This window comes from Dicentrarchus labrax, unplaced genomic scaffold (genome assembly GCF_905237075.1).
Source record: "Dicentrarchus labrax unplaced genomic scaffold, dlabrax2021, whole genome shotgun sequence".
NCBI classification, from domain to species: domain Eukaryota; kingdom Metazoa; phylum Chordata; class Actinopteri; family Moronidae; genus Dicentrarchus; species Dicentrarchus labrax.
This window is the reverse complement of record NW_026136701.1, coordinates 10,269,333-10,297,062: the sequence shown is the minus strand read 5'-3', so window position 1 is coordinate 10,297,062 and position 27,730 is coordinate 10,269,333. Positions and strand designations below refer to the sequence as shown.

Here is a 27,730-nt window from a genome sequence, read left to right as displayed (position 1 = left end):
AATACAACAGGTTTGTGCAAAATGGGGAAATTCACACCACAGTGTTTCTTCATCTGTTTCTGTTCTGATATCTTTGTGGAGGTGGAGTTTCAAAAATGACATTTCAACTTCAACATTTCCTCTAAACTGGTCTAAAAATGTGAAACTGATCTTGCCATTTAAGAAAACCTTTTACTAATAGTATGAAAATACTTGAAGTGTAGCTTACCTGCTCTGGTGTACTGAACGCCTGTTGTATCCAGTAGTTTGCCTTGTCAGGTTTTCATAAATAGGGGTCTGAGATATTGACTGTTCTCTGATCGTACTGATATACTGATGGGGATCAGCTTCTTGTGTCTCTACAAAGTCCTCCTTCTTCAGGCTTCTTCTATGTCTAAATTGCAACATATCCCTGATGTTTCTGTGGTATTTGTACAACATCACACCAACTAGCACCCCCAGCAGTAGAAAGAAGAGCGTCAGCCCCACAGCCAGACCTGCAGGGGAGCCAGGGGACGGGCAGGGGACGGTGTCATTTCCAGGGAAACAAGTGCTATTGACAATCATGATCTAGAAATATGAAAGTTATAAATTAAAGTGAGTGACTGCATGGCATTGCTATATATAGAAACTTGCAACAATTCATATTTCTTGATTATGTATTTAAAAGTTTAAAGACATTTCAGTCACCTAATATTGATTGTTCTTATTCAAAAGGCCTCTACATAAATAAAATATACTGTTCAGTGCATGATAACAGTTATCCATTTGGAATAAAGTCTTGTTTAGAAAAGATTTCTAAAATAATGTAATAAAAAAAAAAACACCATTAAAATTAACAACACATTCCAGGAAATACTGTATAAACTCATGTAAGCCAAGTCAAACAATTTGCTGTCAAAGTGTACATCACTAACAGTCATCTCACCGAACAACCTCCAACGCTGTGGGTCAAGGTCTGAGTCGTGAGTCAAGTCATGTAGTTTGTCTTTACTGTCTCACACTTGCAACAGTGAAGTTCCCTTTTTACTGAAATCATGGAACTGGCCAATGAAAGAGCTGAAACTAGAAGATTTCCTGTAAAAGCTGCTTCTGAAAATAGACAGCTGCTGACCGAAGCTGAATTAAGTGTTATATTAAAATGTATGACTCGATGGACAAGTTTCCAATCTGACCACAGAAATTATTAGGATTGCTTGACTGGACATTGTGTATGATTAAATATTTGATTGCTGGGTAGAAAATTTGTGTTGAATTGGTATTTTAAGTCTTAAGTTTACCGACACACACACACCGATTGAAAAAAACTTAAGTTCATCCAAGTTTAAGTAGTGTTACCTCTTATCTGCATGTCTATCAAGCTGTATTAATAAATGATATGAGATACTTTCACAACTCTGTTAAAGTGAAACTGTGCTACCAACACACTCTCACACAGACATGAACAGGAAGCTTGCTGGTCCAACAAGACCTTTACCTCCCCCTGCTGTTACTTTCACTCTCTACATACAGAATACACAAAGCCACATTGTTACATTACATTTCAATACAATTCCAATCATGTGTGTTCTGCAGAATTTGAAGAAAAGGTGGTTGAGGAACTAAACGGATTCTTCTCTTCTTCTTCTCTGATTTTATTGAAACAGCATTTGGCACCGCTTACTGGTATTAATGTAGCTTGATGGACATGCGGGCATCCTATAGTGGGGCCATCTGTCACCTTAACTCCTCACTGGTCCTTCATGCTAAACATAGAGCACCTATTGCAGGAAGAGAGATCCTTCTTAACAGGCTTAACATTATAATTTGGGACGAAGAACAAAGTCAGCTATTGTTGGTGACACAAAAATGCTGCCATGTTTAGGAGAAATACATGCATCTGTTTTATGAACAAAGAAAACACGAGTAAAATAGTTACTTCTGTTAAAATGAAAAAGGTGACATTATGGGCTCCAAGTGATCAGAGAATAGTCCACACGTCAAAGGCCTCAACGATTAACTTTTTATATCCAGCCTTTGGCGTTCACATGCATTCACTATTGTTCCATCAACCTTCTGTAATCCACAAATAATTTTCTAGAAAGCCAAAGTGGCTGAAAACTGTGGTTTAGTGGTGGAAAAAGAAAATAAAGAATCAAAGCCTGGGCCTCCAGACTTTCAGGTTTAACTGATAAAGTGAAGTGAGACTTTCCCTCTCTGCTGCTTTCAACCTCAAGCCTCTGATATGTTGCAGCTTGCTAGGCTGTTAATGTTAGTGCAGCGTGTTTGCACATAAGATAAACATTAACAATATCTGGCAAAGGACAGCGGGATACAGGAATCCTCCACGACATGTGGCTTTCCTCATTTTTTGCAGGCCAAAACAAACAGACTCAACCTTCAACGCTTTCCCCCCTGATGGCTTATTCAGCAATAACAGAATCATCTTGTGCACAGACTCCTTCTCTCCACCTGCCCTGGAGTCACTTCTTTTTCTATGTTACCATGGTTACTTTACAACCAAATTACACTCTCCTGAATGGCAGGTGAAACAGCTCCACTGTGCCTGTAAAAAAAAGAAAAAGAAACAATAATTGTAGGTGTGGCACTTGGATTCCCAGCAAACAAACGCTTTCACTGAGCCTGATATATCTTCATATATATATATAAAGCTCACAGGGCTCTTGGTGTTGTGCATGGAGCTGCTTTTGTCTGCTGCTGTGAGCGTGAAACTCCCACTGCCGTCAAGAAACAAGAACGGACACGCAAAGGTCTCTTCTTCTCCAGGTTGATGCATTAATCATATAATTCACTGGGGAAAAGGCTTAACAAATATGTGAAAGAAATACCACCTCGTTTCTCTCTCGCCTAAGAGCTTGTTTGTCTCCACATGAGTAAGTCTCTAACAGGAGTGTGCAGTCCATTCACCTTTTGAATCTGTTCGGCTGGAAAGCTGGGGGAGACACTGTTGTGACAGCGTTTATCCTCAGTCAGCAGGGGTACACATACAACTCCAGAGGAGGCAGACACTGCCACTTTCTGGCCTCAGATTTCATGTCAGAAACCTTTAGGCCAATCCAGACAAAAAAGATACATTATTTTCTTCTAACATACATTGGATCACCTCAGCGCCTAAAAATGACTTATATTTAAATACTACTACTAAGATAATACTACTACTACTAATATTAATACTACTACTACTGACAATAACAATAATAATAATAATAATAATAATAATAATAATAATAATACTGATTCCTATATTCTGCCTTGATGTTATTGTATAAAAGAGACACGCACAAAAATCTGTTCTTGAAAAGTCTCATTTGCGGTTGTTCCGCAGTCCAGATGTGCGGTGCGCCTCCACTACACCCCCGTACAGCGACGTGAGCACGCAAAACCTCAACGAGGCAGCTGCGTCAAGTCAGCCGGAGACAACCGTGCAGATACCGGAAACCAGATGGGTTAAGCTTCAAAATAAAAGTAGGCCTTGCCGCAACAAAAGCTTCATGTTCAGTTTTAGTGCCGATGGGCCTGTATTTATCAACACCTGCATTTGCTGGCGACACATCCACACATGTGAAATGTTGCTTTTTATCTTTTCATGACGAAACTTTTTAATGTTTAATTAGGCAGGTGAAGTCTTCAGTTTAGCCTCTAGCAACTTGTAATAGGTGTGTGTTATGGTTCCTGACACTTAAAGGTCCAGTGTGTCACATTAAGAGGATCTATTGGCAGAAATGGAATATAATATTAAAAGGTATATTGTCATTCTACAATTAACTGAAAATATGAATCATTATGTTTTTGTTACCTTAAAATTAGGGCAAAAATGATATTGCAATTATTTTGATATTGTGATAACGATTAGTAGGAACGATAACTTTTGCATCAGAATTTTAGTTTCCACTGAAAAAAATATTAAAATCATGATGATGTGATTTGTCTGTACCCAACACATTTTTTTCTAGAGAACAAGATTTGTATCTCTGCAGCGCAACAGTACTTCATTATAATGCTGTTTTGTCAGATACTTAACTTTATCAGCATATTGCCATATTGAGATTCGATAATATTTACAATTAATTGTGCATTTCGATTATATCTACAGATGCTACAGCTCACCTTCCACGGAAGTCGCCACGTTGGACCACTGTATTTCTCATCATGTAGACCATAATGGACAAACCAAACTCTGGCTCTAGAAAGTGCCATTTGTGTTTTTTGCAGCTCCTGTAGTTTCTCCTTGGCGCTTGAAAAGAGAGGGTGAAGTGAAGGGGTTGTAGTCTGCAACTACACCGCTAGATGCAGCTAAATCCTACACACCGGACCTTTAATGAGCTGAAGACAATTGTACAACCAGCAAGATAAAAATGTAGATGTAAATGTTGTTAGGAGTTAGAGAAGGCCAAAACAGAGCTAAAAGGGGGAACTCCAATGGGATGGGCAATAGGGACATTTTTGCTAGGACTGCACAATTAACGCAATATTATTGAAATCGCAATGTGGCCAAGTGCAATATGCAATTCGTAGGAAGCTGCATTTATTTTGATAAAGGTAAAATGTTTGCCAAAACAGCATTATAATATATTTAATGTATGTAGCCTATAATGAAATACTCTAGTTCTGTAGAGACGCCCTGTTCTACGAATCTTTTTCTCCAGATTTAAGAAAATATGTTTGTTTGGTACAGACTCCAAAAAATGTCCCATCATCATGATTTTAATAGTTTTTCAGTGAAAAATAAATTTGTGATACACAGAAGATCATTCCCACACTATTTGCAAATCATATGGAAATGGCAATATCTGTCCAAATAATATATATATATATATATATATATATATATATATATATATATACAATATGCTGTTTTTACCATATCCTGCAGCCCTCATTTGTGCCACCCTGCTGGTATATCAGTGATTCTGTGAGCCCTTTTTGTCCCCCTCCAAATACAACTTTAAATTGCACTGTGTGGTGTTTGGTTTCAGCCTCTCTAACCGGAAGCTGTGTGTCCTCACTCCGTGTCACTTGATACTGGACATTGAGGGAAAACGGAGCAGAAGAGCGAAACATGGCGACTTCGAACAATCCGCGGAAATTCAGCGAGAAAATCGCTTTACATAACCAGAAGCAGGCAGAGGAGACAGCGGCGTTTGAAGAAGTGATGAAGGACCTCAGCATTACCCGGGCAGCAAGGGTAACAACCCCGCTTCTTGTTTTTTTTTTTTTATTCCCTCCCCTTCCACCTCTTCTCCGTTTGTTGTCAGCGAGCTGTCAAATATGCACGCAGCCAGAGCAGAATAGGTAAACAATAACAAACGACGCTTACTGCCTGCTTCGGCTGTTATTTTCTCACACGAATGACAACGACCAGAGCTGGCAGGAGGCGACAGTCCTGTAACGCAGATACGAACGACAGGGACCCTCGTCCGAAAAAGTTATTCCAATTTTTTTGTCCCACGCAAGTGGAAAGCAAAGGGGCGTGCATGCGTATTTGACAGCGCGCGTCCAACTGCAGCGATGGTTCCCTCGTCTCGTGCTCTCAGAGAAGAGACGATTAGACCAAACGACGTTAGCCACAACAAGAGAAACACACACACACACACACACACACACACACACACACATAGATTCCCTAATAATTGGTGCTGTGTGCAGTGTGTAGGTAGTGGTATATATGGAGAGGTGTGTTTGCACCGTGGCTTTGTAAACTTGTCAGACAGGTCTTCAGGCCTGTGCGCTCTCTGCAACATGAATGACATTTACACCAAAAGATGAGTGCAAGCAGATTATGTGGAATTTAAGCCACATTCAGCACAGGCCTCCAAAATAAATCCTATGGCGGCTGGGCTTCAGTGGTGACTGCTGCTGGGTGGAAGCACGATGGGCACACAGGGTGTAACTACACTGCAATGCTTTTATTCTGTAGTTGTCAGTGTGTGGAAGAGGAGTGAAGCAATGTCAACGCAGATCTCCTGTTTTTGTCCTGTCATATCAGGCTGCTACAGGACTGTTTACATTGTAGCTACCAAAGCTAAAGCTTTTTTTCTCTGTCTTAAATCTGCAAATACAGTCTGACCAAGAGGCAAAAAGAAGAAACAAATAGGCCTTTTGACATTTTGACATGTGGCAGCAAGAAAAGCACAGGTGTGAATAATCAAATGGCTGAATTCCATTTAGCTGCTTCGGTTTCAGGGTTTGCATATTGTGCATGCTGGCTCACTGTCACACTGTCATGACTTACTGGGACACTTGAACATAACAGATCATTAATGTTATTAGGAACACCTGTTCTTTTCCTTCTATGACAACTCAAAATGTCTGCTGTGGTAAAAATGAAGCTTGAGGATGTATTTATGTTTTTCCTGATGAATAATGAATATAACCGCAAACTTTGTTTGTATTTGCTAGAAACTAGTAGGTGAATCTATTGTGTCGGACCTACCAGTTATTCTAAATTTATATTTTAGGATACATGTCTAGACAAGTTGGCCAGAGAGCCTATTTTTCATCTTGAATGGAGTGCTGTGGTGTCTTTTTTTTTGGGTGGATTTTTATTTTCATTACAGAGAGACAAATGTTAGGAAGCTCTTGTCTGAGCCAAAGTTAGACCTGTGGGAAATAGGCCTGAGGTTTAGAGTTTCATCCTTTTCACCCCGTCCCCTCCCTCTCCCTCTGCTTGTTTTGGTTCCTGAGTCTCCCTTCTCTCTGTACCTGTGGTTGAAAAGATCTGGATCGGCTTCGTCCTGATCTGAATATGTTACCATATGTAGTCCTTTGTCAACAGAGAATGTAGTTAAAGAAATAAACTCTGAGGTCAGAGGCTTATCAAAATACACCAGTGATACAGGCATAGTAATTGTTATTATTAGATGTTCTGCTCTGCCAACAGTGAGCAGTGGGCTTGCATATGAACATTTAATTGACCGGTTATGGGTTTCTAATGGGAAATGAAGCTGGAGGTCGTTTTGAAATACACACTGTTGTAAGGCAAGTTCAACTAATGTTGAGGTATCTCTTTACTTCCACTCTGAGGTTTCCTACCATCTCATGTTAAAGTTATCAAATTCACATTGCACTGCTCTGATGACTTCTGCAAAAGCATCAAACTGTGCCGGTTTGTCTTAATTTTGGCACCTCAAACGTGTGAGTAATATAGAAAGCATCAATGAGCGTGGCGGTTTCAGTGTTACTGTCTATAGAACACAATCACACATTGAGCAGGAAATTGACATTGATCGGTGATTGTTAAAAATATAATTGACGACACGTTGCTGCAGGCCTGTGGTGTGTTTATATCCAATTTATTGTTCTGCTTGAACTTGCTATGATTGAGAAACAACTGTATTTATTTCTTGTTGTAAAGACTTACATAATTACCTCTTGTCTTACCTGGTGTTGTTCTGCTTCCAGTTGCAGCTGCAGAAAACTCAGTATTTACAGCTGGGACCGAACCGCGGGCAGTACTATGGAGGATCTTTGCCAAACGTCAATCAGATTGGGAACGGTGCTGTCGAGATGTCTTTTCAGGTGAGGGATTAATTGTGTTTTGCATCTTTTCAGCAACAGTTGAAATACTATAGATGAAGAGTAACAGATTTGCATTGAATGGTGGCGAATGAACAATTCATTTGTACCAGGATTAGTTTTTACGGTAATCATCCACAGCTGGTTCATATCAATATATGTCCATTGTGCCCAGCTCTGTGGCTAAGTAATATCCTGCAATATTGATTCAACCTGTGGCCGCTCTATAAAAATGTTTACATTGGCTTTTTAAACAGCATGAGATCCTTGTTTCCTGGGATAAATACTCTGCTACACAGGAAATGATATACTTACTGTTAATGTAAGCCACAAGAACACTTTGTTTAGAATAAATAGAAGAAGGCAGAGTAAATATACCGACCCACAGTCTACATTAGGTGTCTTACTCTATTATACTATTAGTATGGTAGACCACCATCTCCTCTACACCACCCTATGTCAGTGTCGGAGCTCTGTCCCAAAATAACACGTTTCTAAACAGTGTTTAAAGAATTCAACCATAACTTTGAACTTTATATATTGCTGGTACAGCACATCAACCATATGTGACGCTGGTGTTAATGTTTATGAGATAAAGCAACGATGTGCTGTATTACGCCAAAAATAAATCCACAGTTTTGTGCTTGTGTCTGTTGTTGACTCTAAGACACATTAAATGAACAAACGTGGCAGTTTATTAAGTGAGCTAAGGAAAATAAAAATAAGGTTATAAAGTTAAAATGACAAATTAACATTACCTTTTTGATGAGATACTGAGCAATAATGAGTATTATAAGATGTGAAGTAAGAATGTGTGAAAGAAAATAATGCAAACTGCCTTTTTTCATAAACAAAAGAAAAACACTTAACGTAATGTCCAGGGCCAAATTGAGGAACAAGTGGTTATGGTAGTTTAAGAAAGTGACTAACCGTAACCCTTTTTTCAAAAACAGACATCTTAAAAAAAGAGATAAACTTGGACAATATAATTGTACCCAAATTTCATTGCTGGAGACGACACTCACGTTTTATTTCACTTTTGTTTTTCATTGTTTTTATTCTTCTGTGTTGCAATGTTTTCAGTTGTGTCAGTCTGTATATATGAGAGAAACATTATTCCTTTTTTTATCCAAAATTCACTGGGAACAATATCTTGCTCTCAGGCCAAAAGGTATTGAAGCATAACACCAAGATTGGGAATCTCTGAAACTAGGCTCCCAGCAGAAATGTTCATCTATCACTGCAGTGCGCTGGTTTATAAAACCTTTGTCCTATATATCTTTATGTTTCGATTGCCATCCTTGGAAAAACAAATGTGTACAGTATATTGTCCTGACATGCATGCGTGGAAGGAGGCAAACCTCTATACAAAGTCAAATCTGACTGAGACCCAACAGACAACCCAGCAACACTCTAGCAGGGGAAGTACTTGTATAGATTTCTCTACAGAAAGAGCATTGTGGGAGTTAGTACAGTTGTTTCCCCATCAAGACCCAGTTGAATGATGACTCACGCAAATATTACTCAAGAAAATGCTTTAAGAAACTTGTGTGAACAGAACAAAATGGACATATTATAATTTTCTATAGTAATTTGTGCCCCGATCCTCGATTGACTTTCACCCTGCTCTACATGCTGTACATGTTTATTTTCCAAGGACAGTGTAACTGTGGCTGGACTACATGAGCTTGTGCAATTCATTTTTCATGAATGACTTAAAATAAAAATCAAATAAAGATTAATTTTTGTTTGCATTTGTCCAATACTGCAGACGGATTAGAGAAAAAGTCACAAAAAAATTCTCACAATTGGATCAGTTCATTAAAATTTTTTCTGTCTTTGTCAGAATTCAGGGCTGGACGCGAACAGATCGACACGACACCACGGGCTGGTGGACAGAGTGTACCGGGACCGGAACCGCATCACATCACCCCACCGAAAACCCCTCTCTATTGACAAACATGGACGTCAGATATCCTTTAAGACCAATCTGTTAATTAGGCTGCTTTTAGGTTGAAACTGAGGTTAGATAAAGTTATTAGGAGGCAATGTTTAATCTCTTGTTTGTTGCTATTTGAATCTAAAAATGGCTTTGTTAAAGGTCTGTTGTATTGTACTGCATTAGGTTTAGCTAGGTCTACTTAATGATGTGGAAAATCAGTGTAGTCACATTACATTGATCAGCTCTGTGGATTGGTTATGTGACATTTAATCAAGTGAAACAGCAGGATTTTGTGCCCCCTGTTTCCAATAGGATCACAAGGCTAACTGAGGTCAGAGATGTGAAAGATTTTCCTCACTTCATTTGTACAGAGATCACAGACCCTTAGAGGCTGTATGTTGTTTTATAGGATTTCTGTACAGAAGTTACACATGCAAATGTAGCACATGAGTGTTCCAGATGTTTCTTTGACTTCAGCCTGTAATTAATTCAAGTCAAATTATCATTGTGTTTGGTAGGGATGTCACACATGCAGGTTTTTGTTTTAGATACAACCAGCACTGTGCTTTTCATTGTGTGTTTTCAAGAATTCACAGGAATGAATGTGTTGAATCTGCCAAGACTTTCAGTCTCCAGCTGTATTTTCTTAACCTGCAATCTCACATTGACAGCTGTCCATATGGCTCAGTATATCTGTCACCACCACCTGATACTAGCTGGAGGAGGTAAGACAGCCACCGTCTCTACATGACTGAATATCTTAGTGTTTACTCTTTTTATAATGATCATAATAAAGCCTTCACACTGCCCAAGAATACTGACTTGTACCATACTGCTTTATACTTTTGAAATCAAAGCTGATTCTGAATATATATTGCATGATCACACATTTAGTGGCTTCCTTTCACAGTTTCATTAGCCATTATAAAATACGGGATCACATTCAGATTTGTAAAGATCCTTGTGTTAAAAATCAAACATCTTTGATATAGATGTGACTACTGCACGTTACAGCGCGATATCTGTTTGTAGACTTAGGCATACTCTCCATGAGCCTAAAAATCAGTCAGACTAAATATTGTGGTATAAGCTTCAATTAATATAAACTAGGATTATTTTTATGCTCTTTACAACATTCTTGTTGAGTGATTTGTATGTTCTGTGCTTTTCAACTGACAATATTTCTTTATCAGATTTCTCTACACAATGCACTGATGCGCTGTGTACTTTTTTAATTGTTGTGCTGCAGGACAAACTCTGACTCAGCACTGCACCAGAGCACATTAACTCCTGCCCAGCAGGCCTCTTTCACCGGAGGGTCACAGGAGCTGCAGCCAAAACGAGGTACACATTATTTGAAGGAGATTTCATGTTAACGTTGTTGATTAAAACTTTATTTTGGTGAGTCAGGATGCATGAGAACATGTTCAGAAAGAGGATATTCATTAAATATTGACCAGTAGGTTGAGATTGGAGCAAAACTGTAAAACTGTGTTACAATAAGTTCATACAGTATCCAGTCAATACATATTATATGAACTGAGCTCCTAATCAGGTTTTAATGAGTCAGTTCTTAAGCAGACTGTTCAGGTGTTTTCTCTTACTATCTGCAGTAGGCGATGATGAATGGGGCTGTTTTGTTCTAAGCCTGTTTTATTTTTTGTGGTATTTTGCTGCTTTCTCTTGGCGGTGCAGTCGAGTGCCCTCCAGTGTATGATGAAAGGGTTTTGAAGGTGGCTTTGAAGGCAGAAGAGAAAAATGACTGCTGCGAAGACTGGGTGCATCCAAGTGTCCGATGAATTTTACTGCTAATGGCCGTGTGAGGCGGATTATTTTAATTTCAGCAGCACGGAATTTGTATAAATCTCCTTGGAGACATTTTTTGGCTTTCCCCATTACTGTCATTCAGTATTCAAGTGTTTTATCTTTTTACTTTCTTAAGGCCACACTTTCTTTCACTTTTTCTTCTTCCTTCCTGTTTTTCTATTATCTTCTTTCCTTTGTGCCTTTCAAAAATCGCTTGATCATGATAAACAAGGACATGTGGGCTCTGATTATAATAAGCTCAAACAGGCTGGACATCTGTAAACCCAAGAGACTGAGGAGATTTTTAGTTTTTTGCTGTTTCTCCATCTCTCCAGTTCTCCTGCTCACTGTACCAGGGGCTGAGGCAATTAAACAAGAGGTTGATGAAGATGGACAAAAACAGAACTGGGAATGCAAAAAGGTGGAACTTTCTACTCTCACATTAATGTTTTTTCTATTATTTCTAGGTGGTCTTTATTACTTTATCTGTAAATATTTTTTTTCCCCTTTAGAACATTTCAAGGTCCAAGCCCTGCAAAGTTCCAGGAATCCAGTGAGTATTTTACTGGTTTTCATGTGTAGAACTGGTCTGATGAAAATGTTTTAACTATGGCTCCACTGTTATAATGGATGGTGAAGTGAAAATGATATTTCAGGGCACACAGGCAGCTTCAAATTAAGTACATTTTACACACATCAGATGAAGTATGAATTAAACATAGCTTTAAATTGAAGCCATCTGACAGTAATTAAACATCATTCACATCTCGACCGCCAAAGTAATAAGAGCGTGAAGCCAAAGCATTTGCAGAAGTACCACTGGCCAAATGCATGAAGTCCAAATATTTCTGAAATTGTTTGTATTGGAAAACATTTGCTCAATAATTTGCACAAGTTATCCAGTGTTGATCTTAGCCAGCGTGTTAAACTTGTTTTTCACTGCACACGTCTGTTTTCTGCAGCATATTTCCGTCTCCTGACCAGCAGTTGACCACTTCACTAAAACCAGCAGCCCACAACACTGGCGGTTCTCTTCCTGACCTGACCAACATCCAGTTTCCTCCTCCACTGCCCACCCCGCTCGACTCAGATGATGCAGCAGCCGCCTCGTTCAGCTCCTCCAACAGCACACAGACACTGGCTAACACGCAAGGTAACACCACCAACAGCGGTCTGCTCACATTTAACATAGACAATTTCAGATTTCCCCATAGTTATGTGCCAGATATTAATGACTTTTCATTTCAACATTGAGCACAACTCTGTGCCAGTTTCTTTTTGACTCTATTTGTGCTTTTCAAAAACTCTTTCCTTATGCCATTTTGTGTGCTGGGTAGGAGTGAACACATCTCAGCCCACAGTAACCATGGAAATGCAGCCTGGGCAGGACAACATGGTTCCTCTCATCCTGAATGCAGGAGACTCCCACCAGCACCAGAATCTGCAGCTTTCCCCAACATCTCCACCTCTCAGTCTCTCTCAGGTACAGCCCTGCTCTCTGGCCTGACCTCGGCTTTCCAAAGAAAATCAACAATGCAAGCTTAATTGATTATTGAATGTTTGAGTTCATTTATTTTTCAATTCCCAGTGCTTGAGATTGACCTTTTGTTGTGTTAGGGTTATGAGGTTATGTTTATGGTGTACAGAATGCCCTTAAGGGGAAATTACTCTTGCATATATTCTTTATACTTTGGATTATGAACATTTGCACATTTCATCCTACAAAAGATATAAATGCATTTCCCATAAAACACTGGAACCTTGTGTCTTATCTCTAGCTGTGCTCCCACCAGGCGGCCATCAATGCCATGAACCTTGAGCAGCAGCTGTCCCAGTATGCCTTCTTCAACCAGCAGCCGTCGTCCCAGAACCACCAGAGCCAGCAAGTGAGTTTCTCCTCTGGCACTCTGTCCAAAACAGCTTCAGCAGCATCATCTTGTGGATTGGTTTTTATCTTAGTGAGAAGAGAACAAAATGAAATCTGCTGTATGTAATTTTAGTTATAGTTTTTTTTAAATATGAAGCACAGTAGTTGTAGTACATTAAACATATTATTGCATTAAAACACATCCAACTGTACTGAAAGTATTAACAGGATTGGTTACTTCTGAGACTGAAGGTGGTGTCTTTTCCTTTACAGATTCTTTGTCAAGTTAGATTTTCAGTTTTTGCAGACTGAAATCAAGGTCTGTTTGCCAACTGCTTTCCAATATATCAGTCCATCAGTTCATTCTCAATTCTTGCAATCTTGTGATCACAATCAAACAATGCAAGTCCAACTAATCCCTGAATTACATGCGAGAATTTAAAATTTTGTCCAATCATTGCACTCTATAAAACACTGTAAGAATGCTTCATTTTACTGGACGCTGCTGTTTAATGCGAAAGCAATTTAAAACCACTTTTTTAAGTCTGTGTCAAAAATTTATTTTTTGGGTAAATATATTCATTCCTAACAGATTTTATTAACCCCTGTGTAGACACCATAAGCAGCCATTATTCAATGACAGTGCATTGCTATAATTCAGTAAAGCTGACAGCAAGTTACACCATAAGTTACAACGACAGCATCCAGATGTGGGCAGATAGTAAATAAATTAGTGAAATAAACAATATCTGAGATAAAAGGAGACTACCCACTGTTAATAAAGATGGGGTGTCCCAACCTTCAGGTACGTTTTGTGTTAGAATAAATGTATTAACATGATGAAAGGGTGTATTTTTTGCAGAAAAGTCTGTTACTTAAATAAATTGTAGAACAAATTTAGTCTCAAATTACCAGCAGGGTACATACCTCTGCCATGTTTCGTGTTGAGGGGTTTCTTGTTGAGTTGTGGTTGAATCAGAGAAGATACCACTCTGCATTACAGTCTCTCCCTCACAGACTGTACTACGTGCAGGGTTCCCAGATAATGGAAAACATTTTTGTAAAAATAATTCTGCTCATTAAGATGTAGGACTCAAATCTGTTAATTTGCCTCAGCACTGCAGAGACTCTCCTCTGTCCTTGGATCAACACATCCTGAAGAAAACCCCCTTTAATGGAGACTTGCTGCGATGTACCGTAGCAGCAGTTCATAAATGAACCATTCAAACAATTTGTTAACTTGGTCATGAGAAAAAAATGAGCCTTTATGATGTTTTATTCTGAGTAATGCTATATTTATTTTATACAGTTATCAATTTATAAAAGTATAAGAGTATAAAAAAATCTATAATGATATTTGATATTTATTTTGTCATATTTGATTTTAAAGAGCTTTTTCAAACATATGTGTGTATAAGAAATGTTGGATATTTGACAACAACTGTAAGAATAAATATAAATCAATAAATAATAAAATATTAAAAATCAAGTTTGAACCATAAACCACTGGAAGTTGAATTACTATACATAAAGAAACAAATCCAACAAAATAGATGAAACTTTAATTATTAATTAAGGTCATAATCACTCAGCCTGTAACCATTTATGGTCTTCTAATTATTTTTATATTAGATATATATATATATTAGATTAGATTTATATTTATTGTACTATAAAAGCAGATACTAATGTACTGTATCTGTGATGAGCCAATATCAAACTATAAAGTGTTACTTGATGATTACGTGAGGTCTTTATCTATTTATGACTCCACTTTTTATTTTCCAGCAGACAGGTCTGGTCCAGCTGTCGTCCTCCGTGAACTCTTGCTCCACGTCAGACAACCAGACATCCTCGCAAACCAACATGACTATAGACATGAACACGGTGAGACACATCTGTCTGCATCACATCAGTGTATCACAGTGTCATGTTGTGACAACAACACAGCGATGACTGGTTCTCATTTGTTTCCCGATAGTGTCTGTTCAGTTGTGATGGTCTCGATGATATACGCTGCTTTGTTAAAGTATTCAGACTCCTCGATGTGGGATATGAAGTTGTTCTTGAGCGCACTTCTTGTGAAAAGTCTGATCACCTACATCAAAAAGAAAATAAAATTGTAGTGTCTTAAGTGTTTACAACAGTGCAATTGTGCTTCCTCTTTTATTTAACATTCATACTTAAATACAAATCTTTAAACATAGAATAATTTTGTCCTTTTACTTTGCAGTTTTTCGCACAGAACTAAGACAAAAACACCCAAATTGATGCATGAAACAAAAGCACAACAAAATGTGCAAAACATCAAGAAATCTAAATGCTTTTGAAAGGCTCTGCACGTCCTTCGGATCTTGGCGCTCGCTGCTCTACTTCTGTTTCAGTGGGAATGTGTTTGGATAACTGCAGAAATGAAGTGGCCTACATTCTCCTGCTCTCTGTTATAGACTCTGCAGAGTGGGGTCAAAGGAAACATTGTGAGGAAATACAGCTTAGACCTAATCTTATGTTAATTCAGCCACTAATGCTCATTTACAGTTCTCTAGCCTGTTTTATGTATTACTTTGTTTTCAGAGATGGTTTCAGGTGTTTGCCTCCATTTCTAAGATGTGGATTTTAGGTCAGAAGCAAATACAGTTAAATAGTATCTTCTTTCTGTTTCTTGAGAGTTCAAACAGGTCTCCCCGAGGAATTATAATTGCACTAGTTAATATGTGTATCTAGAGACCTTGAACTGCTCTATCACTTCTCTATCTCATGCTACCAATATTTTGATAGCTTATCTATCAATAGATTAGGAATGTGAAGGTTTGAACTCCTGTTGGCTTTTGAGTGATAAGAGATTATCAGCCTTGTTTGATACACCTTCAAATCTGAGTTACTTGATAGTTTATCTGTTATTTACTATGATAGTAACTTTGATGTTTTTCTTTCCACAGTTATGGTTGCGTGTTGCTAAAGTCAAGTTGATTTTGTGATCAGAACAGTCTGTACAAATATTCATTTTTTGATTTTTTTGGATGACTGGATTGAAAAGAGCAGATATGACAGAGCAGAACAAAAGAGAGCAGAGTCAGGTCTCTCTGATCCTCCAGTCTTACAGTATTCACTCGCTTAGCTTTGATAGCTGGCAACATTTTCCCTCTCCTAATTAATCCCCTGTAGTTTTCTCTGTTTCTCCCAGATCTTTTTCAGAATTATTAATGCATTGGTGTGACATGCAGCACATGGTGTTCACTGCTGTAATTGTTTTAATTGTATTTCAGCATTAGATGCTAGTATGCTGGGTTACAACCATTAAAAACGTGAATATTTTAGTGATTCCAAGGTCGGGGTACCTGCTGAACTGATGCTCTCAAAATGTAACTGGATAACCTACAGTAAGACAAGCACCTGAGCTACACATACAAAGCTCCATATCCAGTATGAGCACATGCACACACACAGACGCCAATGAAGAACATCCTCCAATGTGAATAACTCAAACGTATCCTCTTGTATCAGGCCTCTTCCCTCCAACAGTACCGCAGTAGGGTTGGATCCTCTGCCAATCAGTCTCCAACCTCCCCCGTCTCCAATCAAGGCTTCTCACCTGGAGGCTCGCCTCAAGTAAGGGCGTGTGAACCAGTGAGCCACTGGCTCGCTCTGTATAAACGTCACCGTCCCCCTGCATCGTAGCTCTGTGGTTCTCGTTGCCAAATAGGACTCTGTGACTCCCCCTACAGCTGCTTGTATTGTGTTGACGTTAGCAGATCTGGGCAAAAATACCATTTATTTCAAGTACTTGAGCAAGACAGCTATTTTTCTTTACCTTAAAATGAGTTTTTCGAGGTATTTCTATTTATATCTACCTATTCACTTAGTTACTTTGCCTCTATAAATATATAAGCGGAAAAAAGTGGACAGAAATGATGGTAGTAAGAGGACCTGCTGATATCAATATGCAGTACAGTTTTTAATAGTTGACATTTTAACATGTCATAGCAGGAAATTCACAGGTGTTCTTTTCTGTGAAGGGTTCCCAACATGCAAAAGACCATAATTAAAAGTAATTACACCAGTGGTTTTCATGCTTTGACTTGATAAAAGGAAGTCAAACTAAATGTCGCCAAGTATTTTCATGAAAAATTCTTTGAGAAAAAAATGACCTTGGAATGTTACGCAAAAAACTATATATTACAATTTTAATGCCCATGTCATAATATGATTACTGTAATAGGTGCTAACATTAAATACTGGTATTAGGTTATTTAATCCCTGTTTTGCCCAGATCTGACCACCAGTCTCTTTAAACACTCAGTGTCATTGATGTGTTGTTATGTAGCTGTGTCCCTGACTTTCCTTCTCTGCTGCTTTTGTGGTATTTGCATTGCATTTTCACTGTTTCCTCCCCAGTCTTGCTATTTAAGACTCTGCACTGGAGTTTTTTTATGTTCATCAGATCTTTGTGTTTGTTGTGGTTTTGAACCAGCATGGGGATTTGAGGTAGAATGAAAGGCGAGATGGTAATGCCCCTAAAAGCTTTTTTGAGGAGAAACTGTTAATCATTCCCATGGTTGAATCTCAACAAACTGAACCTTGCTTGCAGGGCGGCGCTTTAAGATAAACTAAACACACCCAAGGTAAACATGGATCAGGGTTGTTAATCTGTGTCAGACTCAGTATAAGCATTTGAGATTTGAAACCCTGGTAAGGAAGTGTTTTTGTAAATCATTTATAGTTGTAACCTCCCAAAGTGTTTTTGGAAAACATTCCCTGAAAAAATGTATTAGATTCAAAACTGAAAAAAAATATATAAAGCCTTAACTCAAACAAATTAGACAGCATTTTAAATAAGCATTTGCTCCTACCGAATCGTAAGTGTGACTTTGTGTGTTTGAGATGCCGAAAAAAAGAAATGTTACAAGTGACAGTGATGATATACGTTGTGTGTATGCATTTCTACATGTTTGTCCTGCTCTTTGCTTACCCGGCTCAATTCTCTGCTGAGCTGAAGTGGCTCACTCGTAGTCCCGAGGTTATCCACGGGCTAAACCACAACTGACAAGCTGTGTGCTCTATTATCCTGCTCTGCCCTGCGGGGACATCTGCAGCACACACAGATAATTTGGTTTTGAACTAGGAGGAGCACAGGCTGAGAATATGATCCAATTACTTATACATTAAGAGGCCACGATGAAATAGGAGAACTTCTGTTGCTGGTTCAGTGAGGACATTCAAATGAGAAACTTCAAGAGAATTAGCTTGCACTGGATGAGTCAGTGGAGAGAGAATAAAGTCACAAAGGGGATTATATTTTCAATGATTCCCTTTATTTCATGTGAATTTCATTCCATTTGGTTGGTGTTAATTAAAACGCCAAGGCCAGAAGGCAGCAGAGGAGGCTTATGTGGAAGCAAAGTAAGGCGTCCCCGTTTGTATCTTTAGCTGACTGATATTTGACATTTGGTGAGTTTCTCCATCAGTTTTTAGTGTATACTGACCTTTGGGATGATAGTGTGTGTATATATATATATATATATATATTATGGAATGATTCTTATTCATGCAATTAATCAAGTCCCTTATTTATTTGTTTGTGTGCTTATTCATTCACTTAATTTCTTTCATTTACTTATTACGCACCAAAAAATATTTTTTTGTGTGTTCACGATTTCAATAATTTCCATTAAATTTTTAAGTGTTCTACAGATGACAAATGCTTCCAAAGTAGCACTTGTTTGTTTTTTAAGTAGCTCTCTTTATGAAATATTCATGCATAATTTCTTGTGATAGTGGATGTACAGTATGCCTCCTACATCTGTATATCAAAACAAATAATGCAGGACTTTGTAAATATTTCCGGGTTTCATTTACATTTATTATTGAAAGAGCAGGCTACAACTTCCTCGGTGTACTGTCTCATGTTTCGTGTGTGTGTGTGTGTGTGTGTCTTGCTTTAAACACCCGCTGAGAATGAAGAAGTTGCTTCTGAATTATATGTTGATTACATGATTGTTTACTGCTTCTTCTGTGTGTCCTTTATACTACCAGTGTACATCTAAGTTATGTTTAAGTTATGTTTGATCTTTTTCTTCTCTGCAATATTTACACCAATATTATATCACGCATAAGACTGTGATTAAGCAAATTGATCTTAAAAGAATGACATTTCCAGATGTTATGAGGTGATATCAAGCACTTTGTTGTTCCAGTCTTGTTTCTGCTTTGACTGTGTCCTTTTCATATTCCACATTTTATGTTAAATGTATAACTTCTGCAGCCTGGATGAAGAATATTCATTGTTGATGGTCCGCACCAGGAGTTTTCACCAGAGTCTAAACCAATTTGTTTGTTTTTGCAGCATAACTCCATACTGGGCAGTGTGTTTGCAGACTTCTATGACCAGCAGCTCCCATCGATTCAGGCCAGCGCTCTCTCACAACAGGTCAGACGAAAGCCTACATATCCAAATTTAGTTCTGCTCACCACCTGCTCTTGCTTCGGAGCAAATATATATCAGATACCACAGCCACAGTTGTGATGTTTCTCTCTGTTTGGATTGGCAGTTGGAGCAGTTCAACATGATTGAAACCCCCATCAGCTCTGACAGCCTGTATAACCAGACCTCCACCCTCAACTACTCCCAGGCTCTTATGATGGGTTTGACGGGTGGCCATTGCAACCTGCAGGACTCTCAGCAGCTGGGCTACAGTAGCCATGGCAACATCCCCAACATCATTCTCACAGGTTCTGCTTCAACATATTATGTGGTTCACTAAAGTCTTGCACCAAGAGGCTTGTAGAAAACTCTGGCACACTGCTGCTTGAGTTGAAAACCTCTTTTAGAGATTTCTAAACCCCTAAACTTAAATAAAGCTTTTGCTTCATATTTTTATGTATGCCGATGTAGTGACAGTTTCTCAGCTCCACAAAGATGTGATTCATTGCTGAACCGTTATCATACATTCAGTATTACTGGTATACCTAATAAACTGGCCTTAAATGGCCTGGCATTGTTGTTAATCTGCCACTCATGCAATGGGCGAATAACGTATTTGAAGGCAATCACTAAATGAGTAATAGTGGGTTCTAAAACGCTGAACTATCCCACACTTGAGAGAAAGCAGTGCTTAATTATTGAACTTTCTGCCAAGAAGGCATGGGACAATATGAAAAATTCATATCACCATTATCCTGGTCAAAATAATTGCAATTTGTGATATTATCCTGATAATAACCAAAATATGCTGAAGAATCTTGAAATGGCACCTAAACATACTAAAATACTAAAATACTAAAATTGTAAAATTGTAAAATCTTTACCTAACATTTTGTAAAAAGAAAGAAATATTTCATTGCATCACAAATAAAACACCTCATTCTTTAGTTTGGAATCTATAGAATTTGAACTTTTCCTACTTTTCCCCATTTTTGTGAGGGATACAATGGGCCCTCTGCCTTGGTGACAGGCTTAGGATTTCGGAGAGAAAGATGCACGCTCCCCCTGTGACTAACCAAAAACAGGAAATCAATATAGGACTGTATGTTAGGGAGCTAGTAAGCTTTCTCTTGTAACTCATGTGAGGATATTCACGATTACCCCCAAAACGCAAAAGTGTTTTTTTTTATCGTAATACGTGATAATACTGATAATACTGTATATCGTCCCATTCCACCTAAGTAGGAAAGTTATTTTCCAAGTCTATAGAACCGTAAGTGCCCCATCCTTCCTGATGAATTTATCACAAGTGAAAGCTACAGCAACAAAGAATGCTGCTCAAATTCCCACCTTAAACCCCTGCATATCCATGGATAAACCTATTAAAATGGTATTTAACAGGACTTTTCAGTCCCACTGAGTTTTCCCTTCAGTTGTTTCGGAAAATTAGCAGTGTCTGTTGTTAACATTTTCTTTACTGAAATGTGTAATTAAGATGTCAAGATGTCAAGCCTCTTACAGCAAGTTATTATCTAATCATAACCCAGACTTGTCAACATTCTGTCTCTTATTTTCTAATTTTCTAATTTTAACAGCCTTCCCTCTCCCCTTTAAAACCTCACAGAGATAAATATCTGGCTACTGACGCCTTTAACTACTAATCCTTTTTTAAAACTTGCTCTCTTGTATATGCTCAGTGAGTGGAGAGTCTCCCCCGAGCCTGCCAAAGGACCTGACCGGCTCGCTGTCCACAGATGTCAGCTTTGATATTGACTCCCAGTTCCCGCTGGACGATCTGAAAATCGACCCACTGACGCTTGATGGCCTGCACATGCTCAATGACCCAGACATGGTCCTTGCTGACCCCGCCACAGAGGACGCGTTTCGCCTTGACCGGCTCTAACCACTGCACAGGTGTGTGGAGGCTGCTGCCCCGGGGTTGAGCTTGGGTTTTTACATCTGAGAGGATAAAACCAAGAGATGCAGATTTCTGAAGCGTGCTGGTCGAGACCTTGCCAGGGCAGAGCAATTCCAAACCAACCCAAACACAATCAAACCCCCACAAGAGAGCTTTTAAAAGAGACGATCATTGTAGGAAAATGCATTGAAATGGATGGCGGCCAGTGTCCCTTTCAGAACCGGAAAGATGGCTTACAACTGATGGCATTCAAGTTATGGTATGAATGATGTTCATGGTTCTGTCTACTTTTTTTTGCAAATGACACATCCAATTTTAAATAATGTTAAACACCTCATTTGAGGAAGCTTAATCATGAGGGCAGAAGGAGCCTAGTCTCTTACTCTCCATCAATGACTGACTAAACCGTGTCTGCAGAGCAAACCCTTACCAATACCCATAACTTGACATAGAGTAGCTTGATCGAGTTAAACCTACCTCTGTGCCAAGTTCTCACTTGTACATTCAGTTTGGATATTTATTTAGTGCTAATCCCCCGTGAAAAAATAAAAGCCAAAGTCAGACCTGGTTTGAGTTTTCCCAGATTTCCTTCAAAGTCTTCAGTGATGATGAGTCATGATTTTGCCACCTAAGTTATTTTTAGGGGATGCTGAAATTTGATTTTAACCATAGTAAATAGCAGTCATCAGTTATGCATGAAATCACAGATCACTGTGCATACTTGTTTTGCCTTAATAGCTTGACATTTTGGTTTTCATTTAAAGCTGACTATTATGTAAATGAGAAGAAAAAAAAAACATTTTAATTGTAATCTGTACTATTTTAATGGTGGTTTGGCCTACATCATTCAAAGTTGCATTACTGTAGTTGTATTTTTGAGGTGTGCTGATCCATTATTTCATCCATCGTCACTACCACGTTGTTTTCCATATTCATCTATCAGTCAAATATAAATGGATATATTGGTTCTTTGTTAAGAAATAGATGTTTACAGGCTTGTTTTGTTTTATATTTTACATGTACAGAATGTGATTAGATTTTGCGTAATGGTATCTATGCAAAACTACAGCGATTGATTTAGGACTGTCAAATGAAACAGATAAAATGAACCCTTATAAAAGGAAGCCAATGTGCAAGATTCTTATTGAATGCACAGCGATGGTGCCATGTTATATTTCTTTTGACACTTTTGAAACTCTTTACATTTTTCTTTCAGATAGTAGAGAGAGAAACAGGCTCAGTGAGTGTGGTGGCATACAGTAGAAACTCTCCTGGATTACTCCCAAAGATGTGACCTCAGTGTAGTTGAAATATATATATTTTTCCAGACAATTGAACTGCCTCTATACTAGAACAGCATTGTTGATGCAATGAGAATGTATTTAGGTCACATCTGTACAGTTGTGTTGTTGCCATCTTGTCATCCTCATTGCCTCTCATATCTAGCCTTTATGTACTGTAGGACCAAATATATTTCACCTGTTATTTTTCTCCCTGAAAAGGAGACGTTGAATACTGTTTTAAGTTTTATATATTATGACTTTTTCCTTGGCACTACAGTGACACTGAATATCCGTTTCCTCGTCAAGCTCGTGTTGTTTGTGCCATTTATCGGTGTGTTTCATGTCTCTCCGGTCTTTGGTTCTGCATTTATACTAGCTTCAAACATTTGCTCTTTAAAAAAAAAAAAACCTCTGTAAAGTCAGTGTGTTTCTTGGTTAGTGAATACATTGGATTCATTCATTCATAACCGTGTCCCATATCTCATATTGCACTTTATGCATTAATTTTAAACACTGATTTCTGAGAGTTTATATACCAAACCCCCCCTGTGACTGTTATGTGCACTGGACCTGTGTGCCCTGTCTTTAATTAAACTTGCCTTCTTGTAAAAAAAATAAAAAATAAAAATGAAAAAAAGCTAAATTAAATTATAGTTATTTTTGAAAAGTCATATACAGATAGTCTATTTAACAGAGCTGTTTTTACTTAATCGTGAGTACCTTGTTAGCTGTCAACTGTTACACAGTTTTTCCTAAATTTAGGAAAACATTTGCATTTTGGGACAGTGGTGATCAGAGGTGTGTCGGCCATGTTCCCGTGCTGCAGCTCTAAACTAAAAAAATGTGTATAATTAATCACTGATTAACAAATTAAAAGTTTATTATTAAAATAGTTACAGATACAGGTACAATATAATGGGATTTCTCAGATGAGTACATTTAAAGTTTGCAGGGCATATTATCACAATATTTTGCCAGATGGGATCAACCAATCCCTGAAAAGTATTTTGTGGAATTCATATTGTAATTCAGTCCAGATGTAATTATTGTCAAAATGCCCATAAAAAGAATATGGGTTCATTTCTAGGACACTATATCGTCATTTCCCATCAATATATTCCACACTATGAAAAAAGGCTATTCTGTAGCTGCAACATTGTGTCTGTTGATGTGTGTCAAGGTCCTCCTGTGCCAGCATATTTCACCATTATTCCCACATAATGTAAATCAAAACTGTTCTGACAAATGTTATCCAATCAGTTGGAATTAAGTTGTTGAGCTTGAAGATTGTTTTTTTTTTCTTCCTTTTTTTGAAAATACTGTTGTTTTGAGTTGTTTTCATGTTTCTGAGTTTTGATGCAGTTTTTTTTTTTTTTTCTATTTTAACAATGTTGTGACTGCATGAATCTCTGGACATGTTTTATGGCTAGGGGTTTTTCTTTTATTTGAAAGGTGGGGCTTTGTTTGTCTGTTTTGTTTTTCTCGTTTGGTGAAATTGTCCTTTGTCTCTTTTTACTTCAGCGTCATGTGTAGGCTGTGTATCTGCTAAGTGAAGCCTAAAAGCATCAGAAATATGGTAATCTGCCTTTTATGCACATGTAGAAGCTGTTGTTTGGTACTATGTTTTACACTGCAATATACGGTATGTGCTTATTTTCTGTGCAACCCCCCACAGAGTTCGATTATGTCATGGTAAATCTAGCCTAGCTTTGTATATTGCTGTATGGTAGGAACAATGTTTTTCGTGCTTTATGTGATATGATGTCAAAGTGAGAAAATGCACTGAGAAATACTGTGCTGCAATATGTCATTGTGGCTCTATATTCTCTGCTGGACCTCAGACTTTATAGTGAGCCTGACATCTTTGTAGGTCCATTTTCTGTTTTGGTGTTTCTTTGAACTTTCTTGTGCTCATGTAGATAGCTCTGACTGACGTGTCGCCTGTTACTGCCACCTTTTTATGCATCAATGTTCAGGTATCCATTGGTGTTATACCAGTGTTTACAGAGACAAGAGTTTACAACAGAGCAATGTTTGTTTTTCTCTCTCAAATATGTTTCAACTTTGTTAGATACCGTATCTAGAATAACAGACTAAATATGAACCACTTGCAGTGTAGAATAGCAAAATGATTTTGCCATGTTCCCCCTGGGATTATTAAAGTATGTCTGATTCTGATTCTGAATTTAACAGTGAATCAGTAATGTTATTTGAATTGTATGACAATAATTTCAACATTATGACAATAACAATATATATTCTATTTGATGAGCTTTTAAAGTTATATGAATGAATTATGCATTATGCATTTCAAGGTCCTTAAAGCACTTTTTACTAATCTATAGACTTTTATTCTGCGGAAATTCCCCTTTCTGTGTACTTGCCATGAGCAGCTACATGTCATCAGAAGTTGGGTTTTTACTGAATTTAGTTTTACAGTAAATTTGTCATCAGCACTGTATCTTCTCTTTCTTTTAGTGTTATATCAATGGTTGAACCAAAAAGCCAAAGTTCAAAACAGCCATAAATGAAAGAATACTTAGACATTTTATCCTTCTAACTGTTGAAACACATCCTCTCCCTTTGTTATATACTATAATACTTTATTGGGGTACAAATTACTTCTCATATAAACTATGAACTCATCAATGCATTGTTTACATTGAAAGTAATTCTTGCAGCATAACTTGAAAGAGATGCGACTCATATATCCAGTCCACTACCTGAGAAGTCTCTTTTCTGCATGATGCTGAATTTCAAAATATCTCAGAAAATACCTTGACATGTTGGTTTTTTTGCTTTAAATTAAGTATTTAGTTTTGCCTATGTTTTATAAATCTCTACACTATTTTGTAGTGGGTATTACTATATACATCTTGTCTGAGAAATAACATATACATACAGTAAGAAATAACATAAGAAATAGCAGATACAAATACTGTACAGTCAGGCTATATATATAGATATATGTAGATTGACTTTGTGACGCAACATATTAAAACAAAAACTGAATCAGGAAGGTGAAACGGAGTCATAGGCGTGTACAGTCACTCAGTGGGTTACCCACAAACATCTATGAATCCTTTTTGTGCATTTTGAGGAACCACTGCTGGTTCAAGCCTCATACAATGGCAGCTAAATTGTTATATAATGTATTTTGTTTCTGAGTACAGTGATACTAAACACTGTACATGCATTCTACTGCCGTGAAGGGGTGCACTATGCTCCTATAGTACACTCACAGCAACAGGAAACATTATGCTCATAGAATATGCAAAATCTAGCATCCTGCAGCACAGCTTGGCAAGTTGTTACTTTTTTGAGCTAACCCTTTAAAAATTATGATTCAAACCTTGTTCTTCAAATTGTGTGTTTTCTATTTTAACTGTCAAATCGGACCAAAAGAATCCAAGTTGGCTGTAAATGTGTGCTACATTAAAGATGGAATACGCTTCTGTTTGAACTGTACCTGATGTATTTTACTTGTGTGAAGGCTTCTGTCTTTGTATCTTTGCATTATTATTTGTAAATGAAATGAAAATAAATATATCTGAATAAGCAAGGACATTTCTTACATTGTCTTATTTTTGTCATTAGGTGGAATACAAAAGGCACTAGAACACAATGGACTAAAACAGGAATTACATGATGATTACAGCCCCCATAACTGGCATTAACTTAGACTTTCTCACCCACTCCACAGCTTCACGACCAGCATTTGCCCTTCCTCTCCCACTCTGTCCACACTAACCATTTTAATGAGTTGCCACTGGACATTTTGTCCGTGGGATTGGTATAACAAAAGTACGGACCAAGATGACTGGTAGTAAGATTTCTGTCTTTTCTACACCTGGTTGTAATTGTAATGACCCCAATTGTAATGATTATGTGTAAAGGTTATCATTTATTGGTAGTGAAGAAGTTAGTTTGAGACTATTTAATTACAACTCTCATTTTTGCTTCCCTAATACCAATACTAATATAAACAATGTATTAAATTAAATTACCAAACAATATGAAACATTTTGATTTTGTTTGTAGATATTTAGCCACTTGAAAACTTAATAACTAAATTCTCTAAAGGCTCTAAATTAAGAGAATTTACGTTTGGCATTCAAGCGCAAAAAAGTACTGATCCCCGTACAGAATCCCCGCAGCAGTCATAATCCAACTGCATTTCGGTGGCTCGAATTTAAAGGTTCCTTAGCTTCACCATCACTGTTGCCCTCAAATGGCTCAAGAGTGTCTTACAATCAATCTGGTCCAGTGATGCAGCATCCTGACTTAATCGATCTGTGCTCGACCTCCTCCTGTACCAGTGACAAGCTCTGTTTAGTCTTTTAGAAACTGCACAACTCCATCTGCTGGTGGAGTGCTGCAAGCTAAAGTCACTAACACTCATTGTTCATGATAACTAATACATTGTGGTAAACATGTCCTTGTCAAGCATTTATTTGAATGTCTACGTCAACAGTGACCACTGTTGATGTTCTAAATGTAACAGGGATGTATGACTGCTGAGAGAGGCTGTGTGTGGGGTCAGTTGGTTACTGATATAGGCTAATAATGGATTAAAAATAAAAAAATAAGCCTAAATTGGTCTAAAAACTGACAATAACTCAATTTTTTAAATGATTTTCTCAAGTAGAAGGAAGGAAAGTAAAACCTGTAGGCCTCTAACTGACAGATTATGGAAAAATGAGTGATCTTTTGGACTTCCCTTGAGTTTGGCAACATGATCTGGTTCTGGCTTCTCTCTACTTTTGTCATTTAAGATCTTTTGGTTTTAGACTCTTGGTCAGACAAAACAAGTATCTGAATACATCACCTTGGGATCTGGATGGACCTCTCCCATCACACATTACATTTTATTGACTAAATGATAATTCAATAATAATAAAAACAATTAATAATTAAAATAATATTTGGTTTCAGCCCCAACATTTCTTCAAATTACAATTACAAGAATAAAAACCAGTGAGGTACACCTTTAATACTG

At 37.8% G+C, this 27,730-nt stretch overlaps 1 protein-coding gene across 7 annotated transcripts; it reads left to right on the top strand.

The window, feature by feature from the left end:
* Positions 1-4,984: 4,984 nt before the first annotated feature.
* On the top strand, positions 4,985-26,293 carry crtc1a (CREB regulated transcription coactivator 1a). Of its 7 annotated transcripts, none has more exons than XM_051397022.1 (15): positions 4,985-5,164; positions 7,381-7,497; positions 9,341-9,468; positions 10,102-10,161; positions 10,686-10,780; positions 11,578-11,663; positions 11,755-11,795; positions 12,205-12,395; positions 12,580-12,725; positions 13,036-13,128; positions 14,901-14,996; positions 16,614-16,718; positions 19,453-19,536; positions 19,658-19,838; positions 21,228-26,293. In XM_051397022.1, exons 1-15 carry the CDS (start codon positions 5,039-5,041, stop codon positions 21,431-21,433), a joined length of 1,755 nt encoding a protein of 584 aa, XP_051252982.1. In that variant the 5' UTR covers positions 4,985-5,038; the 3' UTR covers positions 21,434-26,293. The 7 variants fall into 7 exon arrangements, with proteins under 7 accessions (XP_051252982.1, XP_051252971.1, XP_051252960.1 ...); XM_051397011.1 differs by having other exon boundaries at positions 4,986-5,164; positions 14,898-14,996; XM_051397000.1 differs by having other exon boundaries at positions 4,986-5,164; positions 13,021-13,128.
* The last annotated feature ends 1,437 nt before the right edge of the window (positions 26,294-27,730 follow it).

What these genes read in the sequence shown, in the direction of transcription:
- crtc1a (XM_051396990.1), top strand. Translation starts at nt 5,039, where the DNA reads ATGGCGACTTCGAACAATCCGCGGAAATTCAGCGAGAAAATCGCTTTA. An exon ending in CTGTCGAGATGTCTTTTCAG is followed by an intron (nt 7,498 to 9,340) that starts GTGAGGGATTAA and finishes TGTCTTTGTCAG; the next exon opens with AATTCAGGGCTGGACGCGAA. An exon ending in AGAACCACCAGAGCCAGCAA is followed by an intron (nt 13,129 to 14,897) that starts GTGAGTTTCTCC and finishes TTTATTTTCCAG; the next exon opens with CAGACAGGTCTGGTCCAGCT.